This window comes from Leptodactylus fuscus, chromosome 7, assembly GCF_031893055.1.
Source record: "Leptodactylus fuscus isolate aLepFus1 chromosome 7, aLepFus1.hap2, whole genome shotgun sequence".
In the NCBI taxonomy this organism is placed as follows: domain Eukaryota; kingdom Metazoa; phylum Chordata; class Amphibia; order Anura; family Leptodactylidae; genus Leptodactylus; species Leptodactylus fuscus.
In genome coordinates, this window is record NC_134271.1 from 108,829,245 (window position 1) to 108,846,735 (window position 17,491).

The 17,491-nt window shown below is 42.8% G+C and overlaps 1 protein-coding gene across 4 annotated transcripts in view; it reads left to right on the forward strand.

The window, feature by feature from the left end:
* The window catches only part of SLC35F4 (solute carrier family 35 member F4), a 193,285-nt gene that overhangs the window by 146,991 nt on the left and 28,803 nt on the right, over window positions 1-17,491 (forward strand). For 2 of the 4 annotated variants that reach the window (XM_075282772.1, XM_075282773.1), the window contains exon 2: window positions 2,666-2,857. The exons of the other annotated variants lie outside the window; for them this stretch is intronic. In XM_075282772.1, coding sequence (XP_075138873.1) covers window positions 2,666-2,857 — 192 coding nt within the window. The remainder of the gene's footprint in view (window positions 1-2,665; window positions 2,858-17,491) is intronic. 4 annotated transcript variants of the gene reach the window in all.

A 17,491-nucleotide genomic window follows, 5' to 3' on the forward strand; every position in this document is an offset into this window, starting at 1 on the left:
GTTTCATGTCCCTCTTCCATCTCTGCCCCCAGATTCATGTCCCCACATCTCTGCCCCCAGATTCATGTCCCACATCTCTGCCCCCAGATTCATGTCCTCCATCTCTGCCCCCAGTTTCATGTCCACTCCATCTCTGCCCCCAGATTCATGTCCCTCCATCTCTGCCCCCAGATTCATGTCCCCACATCTCTGCCCCCAGTTTCATGTCCACTCCATCTCTGCCCCCAGATTCATGTCCCTCCATCTCTGCCCCCAGATTCATGTCCCCACATCTCTGCCCCCAGTTTCATGTCCACTCCATCTCTGCCCCCAGATTCATGTCCCCTCCATCTCTGCCCCCAGATTCATGTCCTACATCTCTGCCCCCAGATTCCTGTCCCTCCATCTCTGCCCCCAGATTCATATCCTCTCCATCTCTGCCCCCAGATTCATGTCCTCTCCATCTCTGCCCCCAGTGTCATGCCGTCCTCTCCTTCATCTGCCCCCAGATTCACGTTCCACCTCCACATTAAACTTACCTTCTCCTCCGCTCCCTCGCCGCTCTCTGCCCGCCTCTCTCGCTGACACATGCGGCTGAAGCAAGGAGCTGACACAGGTCAGCTCCACGCTTCCCCGCTGCCCGCCTCTCTCCCTGACACACGCGGCTGAAGCTGCTCGCGTGCTCGCTTCGCCGCAGCGTCTCTCTCTCTCGCTGACACATGCGGCTGAAGCGAGGAGCTGACCTGTGTCAGCTCCTCGCTTCGCTGCTGCCGCCGGCTCCTGGCTTGTACATCGCGTCTACAAGCCAGGAGCCGGCGGCAGCGGTGAAGCGAGGAGCTGACACAGGTCAGCTCCTCGCTTCAGCCGCATGTGTCAGCGAGAGAGAGAGACGCAGCGGCGAAGCGAGCACGCGAGCAGCTTCAGCCGCGTGTGTCAGGGAGAGAGGCGGGCAGCGGGAAGCGAGGAGCTGACCTGTGTCAGCTTCTTGCTTCAGCTGCATATGTGTTCAACTCAGATCTGCGTCCTCTGGACGCAGATCTGAGTTGAAATCGGGACATACCTCCCTCCAACCGGGACCGCGGGACATGTCACCCAAATTGTGACTGTCCCGCGGAAATCGGGACGGTAGGGAGGTATGGGTATAACCATCTTTCCTCTAGACACAGAACATTTCTGCTTTCATGGCCACAGGCCATGGGTTGACCCCCCTTTGCATTTGCTTGAGTTAAACTATCTACTTCATATATGCAAGTGGCCAAAACCGGAGACAGTATTCCATGTGGTCCAACTAGTGATTTGTATAGATTGAAAACTCATTGCTTGCCTTGAGCTTCCTTACCTATTTTGACGCATACCATTATTTATTGCCTTGGCTACGGCTGTCTGACACTGATGGCTAAAGACGTTTTTTGTCCAACAATATGCCTTTAATTGGTAGTTTTTTCCAGATTTAAACAATACAAAATGTAGCAAGTCTTTTCTAATCCTAAGTGTATAACCTTACATTTACCTACATCATAATTGAATTGGCCTCCAGCTTTCCTAGATCCACCGTTGTCTGCCCTGGGGTAACTGGACAGGGGACGGCTTGCTGGCGGTTAGGTTTAAAACCCATTCATTTGAATGGGTTTTTAAAGGTGACCGCCGGCGTCCGTATGCGGCCTCTCTCTGCCTGAAAATCAGTTTTTTTGCACGGACACAAAGTCCTCTTCCATGTTGATTACTTTACATAGTTTTATCATCTTCAAGATTATTAATAATAACAATAAAAAAAAGCGGACTCCTTACTGAGCCTTGTGGTACCCTCCATCAACAAATGATAATTAGTCATAAACTAAATTAACGTATAGTGTACAATTACTTAGCTATTTAGATCCAGTAAGCTCAACCTCTCTCAAACCTTGCTGCTTGATTCGGAGAAAGTCACACAAAAGCTTTTGGCCAATTGTAGCAAGTTTGGATCATGGGGTATAAAATCCTTACTGACCCCACCAAAGATCCGGAATGGTTTCTGTGCATAGATGAAACATAATTTATCACTATAATAATTCAAAGTATTATATAGGTGGGTCAAATTGGAACGTACCTTTGGACCATCAGGGTAAATTAGTAGGCAAGGCAAAGAAAAAAAGATGACACATGCCCTTGGTTGCAATATAAAGTTTCTTGACTCTCAGACGCTAGTGAAGTCTTTAATAACAAAGGATATGCATAATTCTTATGCTGTTTGAAGAAAGAAGACTATGAAGAGTTAACTTGTATCTGCTGTAAAGACGTACTCTTGAATTTTTTATTTTTATTTTTTTTTATCTCATCATGGTCTCCATCAATGGATTCTTCTAAAACACCTGGAAGTATGAGCAATACAGTTAAAAGCAGCTGGATATATACCCAACATGTCATCAAGCCGAAGAAGCCAAATATCTCCACCATAATGCATAAACATGAAGTCTATGCAGCTGTCCAGTAGTGACATCGGGAAAAAAAAGGACAAAAAAAAATCTACTCGATATATTTGATTTTTCAGTAGAGTGAATGAAACAGGATTTCATAGAAATGCATTATCCTTCTTGGTGGGGTTGATGTTTTTCAAGAAAATATTTATGGGAGACTTAAGAGTTGTCACGTTAGAAAAAAAAGGATGTTAATCTGCTGGACAAAATTCATTCCAACTCTTTCTTCTCAGATACTTCGCATTCATCTGTTTCACGGTGTCTCTCCGGAATCACATACTCGAATTCATGTAGTAGCACAAGAAAGAAGATGTGTCATATGTCTTCAACTGAAGAATCTTCTTCTCCCATGTTTGAGATGGAAAGTAGAAGTCCTCTTCAAAGGTTTGAATGCAGCAGATCCAACTTGGTCCAGAGTGGTTCAGGTATGGCTCCTCCTAGCAATACTGGTATTATGATTTTGTGATTCTTATGTTTTTACAGAAGGTCTTGATATTCTCATTGCCTTCTAGCTTCCCTCCTTACCAGTATTGTGTTATTACGCCCAGAAGAGAAGGATTTTATTTAAGTCTTACATCACTTCCAATAATATACAAACAATATTTGTGATACCTTGGAAACAACCACTAGCCTTGTCTTAAGGAACGAACCTTCGGTAAAAAATGTATAAGGACGATCTAACATATTTTTAACCCCAAATATACACAGTAATGGTAACGTTTGCCTAATAATACAGATTATTACCTTTCAGTTCTTTAAGCTAATTTTTTAAGGTAGATTTTTTTTTTTTTTTTTTTTTGAGGGTCTTGTTCTTATCCACTTCTCACGGACATCAGCAGGGTGAAGGCTAAGCCTGTTCAGGGACTTTAGAAAATTACATCTCCGAAATTCTTCAGCTACAGAGGAAGAAACAGCTCTGCAAGCAGGTTTCTCTAGGGTACTTTCCAATTCAGTTTTATGTTCTGCTGAGATAAAAACACTGGAAAGGAATCTAGGAATTCTGAATATATTTAATTATCAGTAAAGAGATGAGTGTAGAGCCAAGTGATGGCTTTAAATAGAACTTCCAAGACTTCAAGTGGGTTAGATTTCCCATTTATAAGTCTCACTTCGACTTAAAAATATTGTGACAGAACATGATAGGATTCCAGAAACAAGTAGTCTAACACGACCCAGAAGGAATGAGGACACTGAACGCCCTAGACTCCTAACAAATAGGAAAGGCAGGCACCAGTCACTGAGATGTCTCTGCTTATCACGTTCTGTAACTGACATCAAAGTACCAATTCTCAAAAAGATTTTTTTACCAATTGTGAAACCTTCAACTTGACACAGATCAATGAGTATGTCTTCTTTAATGTAGCCTACCAAGCATAATGTAAAGAGACTCAAGATATGGCATTATCAGTGGCAGGGTTGAAAGGGCCCCCACTACAGCACCATGGGATCCTCTGGTGGGCCCAGACTCTGACATCATAATGGACCCCAAAAATACAGCAAAAGACAATCCCATTTGGATTTCACTCTGCAGTCTATCATTGGACTTTTGGGTCTATTTCTTGTGAGTTTACTCTTAAGTAACCTATTGGCTAATATAGATTATATACCGGTAATCTGTGTGTGCAATAATAAGAATAGAATATGACACAATGAATTGTGGATATGCAATGGATCTATAAAGTTGATGGGTGGAACCTCAGTGTCATTTCCTCTGGTGGATCCAAGGAACCCTACCTTATAAGTGTTACAATTGGCAAAAGCTTTATTTTCCTATGTAACTAATACACTATAACAAAACGCTCCACAGTTTATATTGACTTATTACGTATGGCAGTAAATAATGATTCATAATGCTTTCTTTCTCAATGACCTTTCAGTTGTGTGATTTGGCAAGTATCAGAGGAAGAAACACATTGGTGTTATGTTTGTTTGTCTTAGTAGGAGACCTTTTTGTTGTTGATTTACATAATCCTGTAGGTTTTATAGCTCGAGCTCTGTGGTTGCTTCAGCTTGTGGGTTCATTGCAAATTTGTTATCCTTGTATTGTATCTATAAATTTAGACGAGTACTGGAGGGGCCGTTCCTCATTGCTCTGCGTCATTGCTGGGCGGTAAGCAACGCCCCTGCTCACAGTACAGTGCAATAGACGCTACTGTGAGGAAGGGCATTCCTGACTGACTGTCAGGAACGCCCTTCTGACAGTGAAGAGCTACAGTACTGGCACCGATAGCTCTTCACCGGGGGCACAGAAAGTGAAGGCCGATAGTACGCTGAATTCAGCGCACTGTCGGCTTTCTAGCAGTGTATTAAACTGCATGTGCCGCAAATGGTGAAAGGTCCTCTTTAATTGGACGCTGCAATAGACCCTTATGTTACAAGAAAGTTAAGGGGAATATAACATCAGAAAATGACATAATATTCCAACCATGCTATTGATATTAACATATTTATTCACAATTTTAGAGGTGATTTTCCTTCATTTTAAAACAATCCTAAAACATTGCATTTCACTTTGCCCACTGCATATCACACCGAAGGATAATATCCCTTGTTTTCTGAATCTTACTGTCTTGCTGTGCTGTGTAGGCTGTGGTAGATCAGCAGAGTCATCTCGTAATCATTACAGGTGTTAGGTTTCTTATTTTGTCCTGCTCGGTTGAGCAGCTCTCTGTGTAGACTGAGAGCAGAGTTGCATCAGGATTTAGGGGGCTTAGTGAGAGGTAACAACTCCATTGTTCTGCTGTAGCCCTGGATAAGGAAGGATAAATCCACAAATTAGACTGTGCACCCTTTATACTATGTTTCTGTTCAATAATTTCTGTTCATCATCAGTCTTGTTTTTACAGTGACTGATGATGAATACAGACATAATGTGCTACATTTTCATCCAACAATACAGTACTTTTCAGTTTGTTGCTCTGATCCTATGATCACAACAACAGACTTAAAATAAGCTACTGTGAACTTATCCTTAGTTTGTTTTTAAAATTTGTTCATTTTTGTCTGTTTGTGCTTACTTATCCCGTTTCTATATTATCATGTTCTACACATATAATTGAATACTGTCAATATAGATTACATAGACATAACTTGAAGAACCCAATACAAAATATGCAGTGTGGTCTGTCAAAAATTACATACCATTTTAATACTAGTGTGCTTTTATGTGGTGAAGGAACAAGAATTTACACTCATTTCTATTGCATAGGACATCATTCTTTTGCATTACTGGGGACAAATATAGAGTTACTTTTTGCCAAACCCAAGAACTCTTCAAGGCCATTCCAAGAATGGTGATGGACATAATGTTGAATCTGGGAATATTCATAGAGAATGTATGGACATATGGATAATATTCTGATCGCTGCTGTATACCACTTTGTATATTGCATTTCACTGAGCCTTCTACTTGGTATCATATATCGACATATTCCGGGAATACTCTTATACTCTGGATATTTGTTTTCTGGACATTGTAGTTTATATAGTGGGTATTGTAGTTTTATGCGTTATATTTAATTTCTATACTATACACTGAATTACATATAGCATACTGAATGATCCTCATTGTTGTACTCTGCAGGTATTACATTTTTACTTTGGTGTAACATAATGAGTTAATAATTGCTAATTTTATATATGGATCAGGAACATTGTAAGGCACAGCAATGACTCATACAGTAAATGACTATTATGTGTTCATTGCTGTGGATGATTGTATGACGCTCTTGTGACCAGTCTGAATTTTGCTAAGGAGTAGAGATGAGCGAACAGTGTTCTATCGAACACATGTTCGATCGGATATCAGGGTGTTCGCTATGTTCGAATCGAATCGAACACCGCGTGGTAAAGTGCGCCAAAATTCGATTCCCCTCCCACCTTCCCTGGCGCCTTTTTTGCACCAATAACAGCGCAGGGGAGGTGGGACAGGAACTACGACACCGGGGGCATTGAAAAAAATTGGAAAAAGTCATTGGCTGCCGAAATCAGGTGACCTCCATTTTAGACGAATAGTGGATTTCAAATCCGGGTCATATGAGAATGTGAACTTTGTGACTATGAGACAGGGATAGCTGTACAGGCAGGGATAGCTAGGGATAACCTTTATTTAGGGGGGAATGTTATTAAAAATAACTTTTTGGGGCTCTATCGGGTGTGTAATTGTGATTTTTGTGAGATAAACTTTTTCCCATAGGGATGCATTGGCCAGCGCTGATTGGCCGAATTCCGTACTCTGGCCAATCAGTGCTGGCCAATGCATTCTATTAGCTTGATGAAGCAGAGTGTGCACAAGGGTTCAAGCGCACCCTCGGCTCTGATGTAGCAGAGCCGAGGCTGCACAAGGGTTCAAGCGCACCCTCGGCTCTGATGTAGGAGAGCCGAGGGTGCACTTGAACCCTTGTGCACCCTCAGCTCTGCTACATCAGAGCCGAGGGTGCGCTTGAACCCTTGTGCACACTCTGCTTCATCAAGCTAATAGAATGCATTGGCCAGCGCTGATTGGCCAATGTATTCTATTAGCCTGATGAAGTAGAGCTGAATGTGTGTGCTAAGCACACACATTCAGCTCTACTTCATCGGGCTAATAGAATGCATTGGCCAGCGCTGATTGGCCAGAGTACGGAACTCGACCAATCAGCGCTGGCTCTGCTGGAGGAGGCGGAGTCTAAGATCGCTCCACACCAGTCTCCATTCAGGTCCGACCTTAGACTCTGCCTCCTCCGGCAGAGCCAGCGCTGATTGGCCGAAGGCTGGCCAATGCATTCCTATGCGAATGCAGAGACTTAGCAGTGCTGAGTCAGTTTTGCTCAACTACACATCTGATGCACACTCGGCACTGCTACATCAGATGTAGCAATCTGATGTAGCAGAGCCGAGGGTGCACTAGAACCCCTGTGCAAACTCAGTTCACGCTAATAGAATGCATTGGCCAGCGCTGATTGGCCAATGCATTCTATTAGCCCGATGAAGTAGAGCTGAATGTGTGTGCTAAGCACACTCATTCAGCACTGCTTCATCACGCCAATACAATGCATTAGCCAGTGCTGATTGGCCAGAGTACGGAATTCGGCCAATCAGCGCTGGCCAATGCATTCTCTTAGCCCGATGAAGTAGAGCTGAATGTGTGTGCTAAGCACACACATTCAGCACTGCTTCATCACGCCAATACAATGCATTAGCCAGTGCTGATTGGCCAGAGTACGGAATTCGGCCAATCAGCGCTGGCCAATGCATTCTATTAGCCCGATGAAGTAGAGCTGAATGTGTGTGCTAAGCACACACATTCAGCACTGCTTCATCACGCCAATACAATGCATTAGCCAGTGCTGATTGTCCGAATTCCGTACTCTGGCCAATCAGCGCTGGCTCTGCTGGAGGAGGCGGAGTCTAAGGTCGGACCTGAATGGAGACTGGTGTGGAGCGATCTTAGACTCCGCCTCCTCCAGCAGAGCCAGCGCTGATTGGCCGAATTCCGTACTCTGGCCAATCAGCGCTGGCCAATGCATTCTATTAGCCCGATGAAGTAGAGCTGAATGTGTGTGCTAAGCACACACATTCAGCACTGCTTCATCACGCCAATACAATGCATTAGCCAGTGCTGATTGGCCAGAGTACGGAATTCGGCCAATCAGCGCTGGCTCTGCTGGAGGAGGCGGAGTCTAAGGTCGGACCTGAATGGAGACTGGTGTGGAGCGATCTTAGACTCCGCCTCCTCCAGCAGAGCCAGCGCTGATTGGCCGAATTCCGTACTCTGGCCAATCAGCACTGGCTAATGCATTGTATTGGCGTGATGAAGCAGTGCTGAATGTGTGTGCTTAGCACACACATTCAGCTCTACTTCATCGGGCTAATAGAATGCATTGGCCAGCGCTGATTGGCCGAATTCCGTACTCTGGCCAATCAGCACTGGCTAATGCATTGTATTGGCGTGATGAAGCAGTGCTGAATGTGTGTGCTTAGCACACACATTCAGCTCTGCTTCATCGGGCTAATAGAATGCATTGGCCAGCGCTGATTGGCCGAATTCCGTACTCTGGCCAATCAGCACTGGCTAATGCATTGTATTGGCGTGATGAAGCAGTGCTGAATGTGTGTGCTTAGCACACACATTCAGCTCTACTTCATCGGGCTAATAGAATGCATTGGCCAGCGCTGATTGGCCAGAGTACGGAATTCGGCCAATCAGCGCTGGCTCTGCTGGAGGAGGCGGAGTCTAAGATCGCTCCACACCAGTCTCCATTCAGGTCCGACCTTAGACTCCGCCTCCTCCAGCAGAGCCAGCGCTGATTGGCCAGAGTACGGAATTCGGCCAATCAGCACTGGCTAATGCATTGTATTGGCGTGATGAAGCAGTGCTGAATGTGTGTGCTTAGCACACACATTCAGCTCTACTTCATCGGGCTAATAGAATGCATTGGCCAGCGCTGATTGGCCGAATTCCGTACTCTGGCCAATCAGCACTGGCTAATGCATTGTATTGGCGTGATGAATCAGTGCTGAATGTGTGTGCTTAGCACACACATTCAGCTCTACTTCATCGGGCTAATAGAATGCATTGGCCAGCGCTGATTGGCCGAATTCCGTACTCTGGCCAATCAGCACTGGCTAATGCATTGTATTGGCGTGATGAAGCAGTGCTGAATGAGTGTGCTTAGCACACACATTCAGCTCTACTTCATCGGGCTAATAGAATGCATTGGCCAATCAGCGCTGGCCAATGCATTCTATTAGCGTGAACTGAGTTTGCACAGGGGTTCTAGTGCACCCTCGGCTCTGCTACATCAGATTGCTACATCTGATGTAGCAGTGCCGAGTGTGCATCAGATGTGTAGTTGAGCAAAACTGACTCAGCACTGCTAAGTCTCTGCATTCGCATAGGAATGCATTGGCCAGCCTTCGGCCAATCAGCGCTGGCTCTGCCGGAGGAGGCGGAGTCTAAGGTCGGACCTGAATGGAGACTGGTGTGGAGCGATCTTAGACTCCGCCTCCTCCAGCAGAGCCAGCGCTGATTGGTCGAGTTCCGTACTCTGGCCAATCAGCACTGGCCAATGCATTTCTATGGGGAAAAGTTAGCTTGCGAAAATCGCAAACTGACAGGGATTTCCATGAAATAAAGTGACTTTTATGCCCCCAGACATGCTTCCCCTGCTGTCCCAGTGTCATTCCAGGGTGTTGGTATCATTTCCTGGGGTGTCATAGTGGACTTGGTGACCCTCCAGACACGAATTTGGGTTTCCCCCTTAACGAGTTTATGTTCCCCATAGACTATAATGGGGTTCGAAACCCATTCGAACACTCGAACAGTGAGCGGCTGTTCGAATCGAATTTCGAACCTCGAACATTTTAGTGTTCGCTCATCTCTACTAAGGAGTATAGGGAAGATTTACTAAGGAATATGAGTTCTAGTTTAGGTTGTAACAAAAACTAGTATACATGTGTGAAATCTGTTATATAGACTACTTTGAACAGGATTGGGGCTAAAAGGAGTCATAAATATACTAGAATTATTCATGGATTGTTTTATTTTGGTACAAAATATTAGTGGAAAGTAAGCAAGCAAAGAAATGGTGTAGCTCAGTGCACCAAAGCTATCCTACAGAAAGCACCACCCGGAGTAATTTAGTAATCATATAGTTATTAGGAATTTCAGTATCTGTGGTCCTGCTTCTCTACCCCGACATTGTTCCCTTCAAAGCAGAACTGCTCACAGCTGTTGCTTTAAGGCTGCCATACCTACCAGTCAAACTGTGGCTGGGTCTGCTCAGCCAGTCAGAACTTTAAGACACAGAACCAATTAGATTGCGCCTTCACTGTCCAATCCAGAGCTGAGGAGGGGTACTTAAACTTGTCTCTGCCACTCATTTACCGCCTGTGATTGTGTTTCATGTATCTGAGCTTCCAGTGTTTCTAAACCCACTTCTAACCCTTGTCTTCTGCTGATTTCCTGGTGTACTAATATTGACTTGCTTTCTTGGTCATCCCGTCTCATGCTGATTTGTCCTTATATGTGATCTCATCAACATGACCATGCACTGGATCTCTGGTATTCTTCTGCTATCGTTTCAGCTGTTCTGTTTTGACTTTCAGCTGTATACTGTGCAGATCAGATGGTTGCATCAACATATTATTTGGGTGCTGGGTGTAAAACCCCCACTGATCTGATGAACTATACTAAGTGTAAGGCTTCAACATCTACTCTTGGATCTGCCCCAGGAGATATTATTAGCTTCTGCACTGCAGATGTATAATACCTGAACCATCTACAGTGTTAATAAATAGAGCAGGTGCAGGATTTCATGGTAGAAGATCAAATATTATTAAAATCTATAGTTTTAATGGCTAATTTTCCAGCCTCTCTCCTGGGCCCCAATGCAATATATTTTACTCGGCCTCTCACCTAATATATTCAAATACTGGTATCTTCTATGTAGCTGAAACCTTTATCCTTGCACACCCAATAGCTATGCCCTATATTTACAGATTGCTTCTATCCACAGCAAACTGTTATTATATCCCAAAATGAAGACACCATAGGAAAAAAAAATACCTGACATGCTCACATGTTGACTGTTTCCACATAGAGTAACTTTATGCATTTCGCTGAGGCTTGACTTGTCCTTCTCCATATAAGGCACAGTATAAATTATGGCCGCTCCTGGGAATCCTTGATTAGTAATCAGTCCCCCATTGCTAACTCTAATCAGTATGATCAGTCCATTTCACTGCAGGAAAAATCATGTGAATAACTGGCTAGCATGTGTTATATTAAGTATAGGCTTGTATGGGAGGTCCAAAGGGCCCATCAGGGAAACACTTTGGAAACAAAATCATGTGGGTTGTTAGGTAAAGGTTAAATATAAGGCCCTGGGGGATGAGTTTATATGGTTTATATAATTATTTTGTGTACACGGGTTAAAACTTGATCAAAAAGTGCTAAGTATAAAATTGGTACTCGCTGTGTCCCCTTGGCTCTCTCCACATATGAGTTGCTTTAGCCGAGTCTCCGTTGCAGATCCCATCCTATTTAATGGAAACGTTAGGGATGTATGCAGAACTGTCCAATGTAGCTCTATAATGGATACTAAGATGGACCCTGTTGTAAGACAAAGGAGTAGAAAAAGTCCCAATGTTGTCTATTGTCTAGCACAGCTGGGCAAAACAGAAAAATGGAATTCACAATTCAGAGACAATTGATAAATACTTTGGTACATGCTTTGTGTCACATTTGTCAGATGTTTCAGACTCTTTTTGTGTCTCGTTTTGCAAACTTTATGTGTTAGCAGAAAGGGGTTGATGCTTAAGACATGTCAGTATGTTCTGACACTGGAAAAGTATGTCAACTTAGACTCACAAAAATGTCTACAAAATGCAACAAATTTATCATTCAGCATGAGACACTGTCATTTAGTCATTTCTTAGAGTGTGTCAGCTTTGGAAAGGTCCATGGATGAAAAAAGCAGATCACAAAGTATCCTACTTCTTGGACCCTCAACAGTTCACTATAATTTGTAGGGGAGCCCACCAGCAAATTGTCAATTCATCTGCAACATCACCGGAAGTGAAGCAAACATATGTAATGTATTGTATTGTAGTTCCAGGACATGCCTGGTCCTCCAAATGAAAAGAACTTTTTGTGGTGTAATATCTGCACAGGCTGGCAGAATGAACCGCTCAACACTCATATACTGGAAACAAAGCATACTGGACTTTATGGAACAATGTAGAATATTCTTTAACATAGAAAACGTCACTGCACTCCAAAACAAGGACTTCGCCTACCCAGAGTTTATGTGATGTGACAGGTGACACTTGTACTCACATTCTCAACTCTTCAGTGCTTCATGACACAGCAGACTGATATCTGGGATGACTCAGAGTGAACTGTTGGACTGCCAAACTCCCGAAAACACCCTTGTGTAACCGAAACGTCATGCCACAGCCAACATGGGTCATACCACAGGACGCACTAAATAACTCCCTCTGGTATAACACCTATATGCAACAACAATCCCACCTCTTCATTTGTACCTGCAAGAGAAGACAACCACCCCACCATAGTGCAAAATGATAGCCCAGTACTTCTGGGTATCAGTACAATAATCAAACCTCATTCAGTAAACAGAGCATGGTGCTGAGTAGACATTACTAAACAGGGGTTTCTAGCCTAATATAGGGGCACAATATATGGCCATCAATGGTCACCCACCTAAGGCTGCTAACTCAACAAGTTGGTCTTCACCCCACTACAGTGAGTCCTCTCTAACCTAGCTCTGTAATGACGTCTATTAACTGTGAATTCCCTAATAGGATGTTTAGAGTAATAGTGAGTTTCCTGAACCAAAATAATCTTTACTGTATGTTTGTTTGGTTTTTTTGCTGTGAATATCACTGTGATAAAAGGATTTGTTAATGCAAAAACTTTTAAATTTGTTCGAAATACACATAATTGTACAATAGTTTTTAATTGTTTTCACAATAAGATTTTATGTAAGATCACTTTTAATAAGAATAACTGAGGCATATAACCACCCAGCAAACACTGAATACGTATTAGTTGTGATCAGCTGTATTATCTGTGAGATGAGAGGTATACTACAGCATTAGTATAAAACATAAGTGTAAGCTTGTAATCTGGACAAGGTCATAAGAGTAGAAACGTAATCAGGACAAGATGGATATGTATGTGGATGTATCCATGTAAGATAGATGTGTATTCTGAAAAGGATGACATGATTGGGTGTATGAAGAATACCGTACAGTATTCATAACCTCAAAAAAGAGACATGCACCACAGACCTCCAATCCTCCAGTGTAACCAATATATGCAGCATGTGGTGGATGTCTCCGTCACTTTAAGGTTATGGTTGATTTACTGATGACATGTTGACTGGCTCCCCATTGTTTTAACTGGTGGGTGCGAGATTTTTGTGTTCATGTTACACAGACAGCTGAAGGCTTAAAGAGGTTGGAGACAAGTCCATCAAGTCCAACCAATAATCCTATCATGTTGACGCAGAGGAAGACAAAACATCCCAATACATCAGTAATTGTGAGCAATTACCACTATTCTTGTAGTCCCTGTCTGCAGCTTAGAAACAAATGCTCATAGTTTTCTTTTATGGCGTAACAAAACTTTTGGACAGGTTTTAAATTTCTGGCAGTATTTGTGTCCTCAATAAATTTTGTAATGTATTTTATTAACAAATTTAGTCTCCTTTCTGTGAAATCCTGTATCTCATAAAGAAAATTAGGGTAGAGGAGGATCACTTCAAACAGTTATATCTCAGACATTATAAAACGTACAAACTTGCTTTTGGTGTCATAGGAGATCCTCTTTCATATGATACTAAAGTTGCAGTGCTGTTGTGCTATTTCTATTATTTCCAGAGACAGTGTCCACTGTGGGTGAAATATAATACAAGGCAGACATTAGTATAAATGACAGCTGAGGTCTGCAGCAGCCATCCATATGGCCTAGTAAGGTCTGGTTCACATCTCCGTTCTGTATTCCGTTTAGGGAGTCCGCATGGGGACCCCTCCGAACAGAATACCGAACGCACTGACAAGTCTGTGGAGTCCGTGTGCTTTCATAAGCTCGCCACTTGTCAATGCGTTCACTATTCCGTTCAGGGGGTCCCCAAGCAGACACCCCAAACGGAATACCAAATGCAGATGTGAACCAGGCCTCAGTCATATGGACATGGGGCTTCTTATTAACTCCACACTCAAGAATTTTGCATTGAAGAGGGAGTCTGCAATATTAATGGTTGCATCAATAGCTATAAATGTCTACTCTAGGAGGTACAGTGTATTAGGACTTCTGGTCTGGAACATGGAGTCATAGATGTTCCTCCTAAAGGTGAGCAGGTCTTGGTCTGTGGCTTTTTAGTTTCTTGTCGTCTTTGCCTAAATTTTTTTTTCCAACGTTCAAAAATCACCTAAAGCACCCAGGCTGTGTGGTGTAGCTATATCAATGAGTGCAAGGCCTGACCAGAAGCCCAATGAGACCTGGTCACAGCTATGAGGCCTAATGGAAGTTCTCATCAAAGACTTGCTTTATAATTTGCAGTCCTTGTATATGGCACAGACAAACGGCGACAATAAATGAAGGTCACTGCAGTGCTGACTGAGACTGTGGCCAAAAACCAGTGTGACAGCACCCTAAACACATAGTTGGTTATGATGACAAGACTGACAATATGTCAGTGGAACTATAACTATTTTACTGATTCATAAAGGGTTTGTATTGCTTGAATATTCCTTTCATGTCATAAGATCTTGAACTGAAGCTGATTCCATTATGACTTGAGACAGAGAACTTCAGGAACAGCCATGCTGAAAGAAACCTTAATGGATGCAGCAAAGAGGAGTGTGCAGTTGAAGCTTAGGCCAGTCAGGTACCCAGGAGAGTTTAGGTAGATTATTGGGATGAAGTCAGTCCTAAAACAACAAGGAATTCTTGGCTTGAATGCAGACTAAGGGCTTAGTCACATAACCAAGTCTTGGTCGTGAAATTCGGTCCATGTGTGTTCCAGATAGTCATCTATGATGCTAGGGGTCCCTGGCTCCCCCAAAATACTGTCCTTTATGGATTATTGTTCAGTTTGGTAAATCGGACACATACATGGACAGAATTTCACTGATTTGTTTGTGTGAATAGCAGAATTCATAGTTAATCCGAGGATTAAGAAGCAAACAGGATTTGAGAGAAACTTGCAAAGTCCCATAATCCGAGGGGTTAATGAGCAAACAAAACCATGTGAGATAGTCACAGGAGACCCAACTAACCATCTAATAGTATGACTAGCCAAAGTTAGGCCGGAGATAACATTGGATGGCGCTGGGTGCCCTGTTGGGAGGAGGTGCTGCGAGAGGGGTGGAGGTAGGCGACTGACATTGTAGGCCCCGAGACAGATATGTAACAAAGGATAATTGTACATATGATGATAATTTTTCCTGCATTGTACCACAAGGAAAGCGAAGCATTGCAGGGTGTTCATTGAGACAGTATGAGGCCATTGATTAATCTAATGGATACATGTGGTTTTGAGAACTGAATTGAGGGAAATCCCAATAAAATGAGCCCTCCTGCCCCCAAACTATTACCTATAGGACAGAGATGCCTTACTAGCTCCAGAGCTCCATGTATACCTTTGATTGAAATGAATGTTACTTTATTGTGACTATATTGTGTCTGAACAGTACTTAATGACAATGCGTGGTTTCTGGCACAGGAAATTGTAAAGAAAGGATGATTCATGATAAAATCCACGATACTGGCTCTCTCCAAGATGTTACAATGCACAGGAGATGAACTCTGCATGAGAATTAGCCCATTCTACAAGACTACAGCTGTGGTTTAGGGAAAAATAATCTGACATAATAGATGAATAATAGATGGCGCTTTCACATGACAAATTGACATCTTTAGCGTGTGACTGGAGTGCTGATTTGTTACTTGACCTTGTAGTTACTGCGTCTTTGAGCTGCTTACTCTTGTCATACTGAAGACAAAGGAAATATACTCAGATATATTATAGATTTTGTAGCAAAGATAGCCTGAAAGAAGAAATGATAGAACAAATGGACATAGTAATTATGCCAACACCTACAGTCCTATGAAAAAGTTTGGGCACCCCTATTAATCTTAATCATTTTTAGTTCTAAATATTTTGGTATTTGCAACAGCCATTTCAGTTTGATATATCTAATAACTGATGGACACAGTAATATTTCAGGATTGAAATGAGGTTTATTGTACTAACAGAAAATGTGCAATATGCATTAAACCAAAATTTGACCGGTGCAAAAGTATGGGCACCTCAACAGAAAAGTGACATTAATATTTAGTAGATCCTCCTTTTGCAAAGATAACAGCCTCTAGTCACTTCCTGTAGCTTTTAATCAGTTCCTGGATCCTGGATAAAGGTATTTTGGACAAACAATTCAAGTTCAGTTAAGTTAGATGGTCGCCGAGCATGGACAGCCCGCTTCAAATCATCCCACAGATGTTCAATGATATTCAGGTCTGGGGACTGGGATGGCCATTCCAGAACATTGTAATTGTTCCTCTGCATGAATGCCTGAGTTGATTTGGAGCAGTGTTTTGGATCATTGTCTTGCTGAAATATCCATCCCCGGCGTAACTTCAACTTCGTCACTGATTCTTGAACATTATTCTCAAGAATCTGCTGATACTGAGTGGAATCCATGCGACCCTCAACTTTAACAAGATTCCCGGTGCCGGCATTGGCCACACAGCCCCAAAGCATGATGGAACCTCCACCAAATTTTACAGTGTGTAGCAAGTGTTTTTCTTGGAATGCTGTTTCTTTTTGGACGCCATGCATAACGCCTTTTTTTTTTATAACCAAACAACTCAATCTTTGTTTCCAAAATGAAGTTGGCTTCTCCAAATGTGCTTTTGCATACCTCAGGCAACTCTATTTGTGGCGTACGTGCAGAAACGGCTTCTTTCTCATCACTCTCCCATACAGCTTCTCCTTGTGCAAAGTGCGCTGTATTGGTGACCGATGCACAGTGACACCATCTGCACCAAGATAATGCTGCAGCTCTTTGGAGGTGGTCTGTGGATTGTCCTGGACTGTTCTCACCATTCTTCTTCTCTGCCTTTCTGATATTTTTCTTGGCCTGCCACTTCTGGGCTTAACAAGAACTGTCCCTGTGGTCTTCCATTTCCTTACTATGTTCCTCACAGTGGAAACTGACAGGTTAAATCTCTGAGACAACGTTTTGTATCCTTCCCCTGAACAACTATGTTGAACAATCTTTGTTTTCAGATCATTTGAGAGCGGGCTGTCCATGTTCGGCGACCATCTAACTTAACTGAACTTGAATTGTTTTGTAGAAAGAAATGGTCCAAAATACCTTCATCCAGGATCCAGGAACTGATTAACAGCTACAGGAAGCGACTAGAGGCTGTTATCTTTGCAAAAGGAGGATCTACTAAATATTAATGTCACTTTTCTGTTGAGGTGCCCATATTTTTGCACTGGTCAAATTTTGGTTTAATGCATATTACACATTTTCTGTTAGTA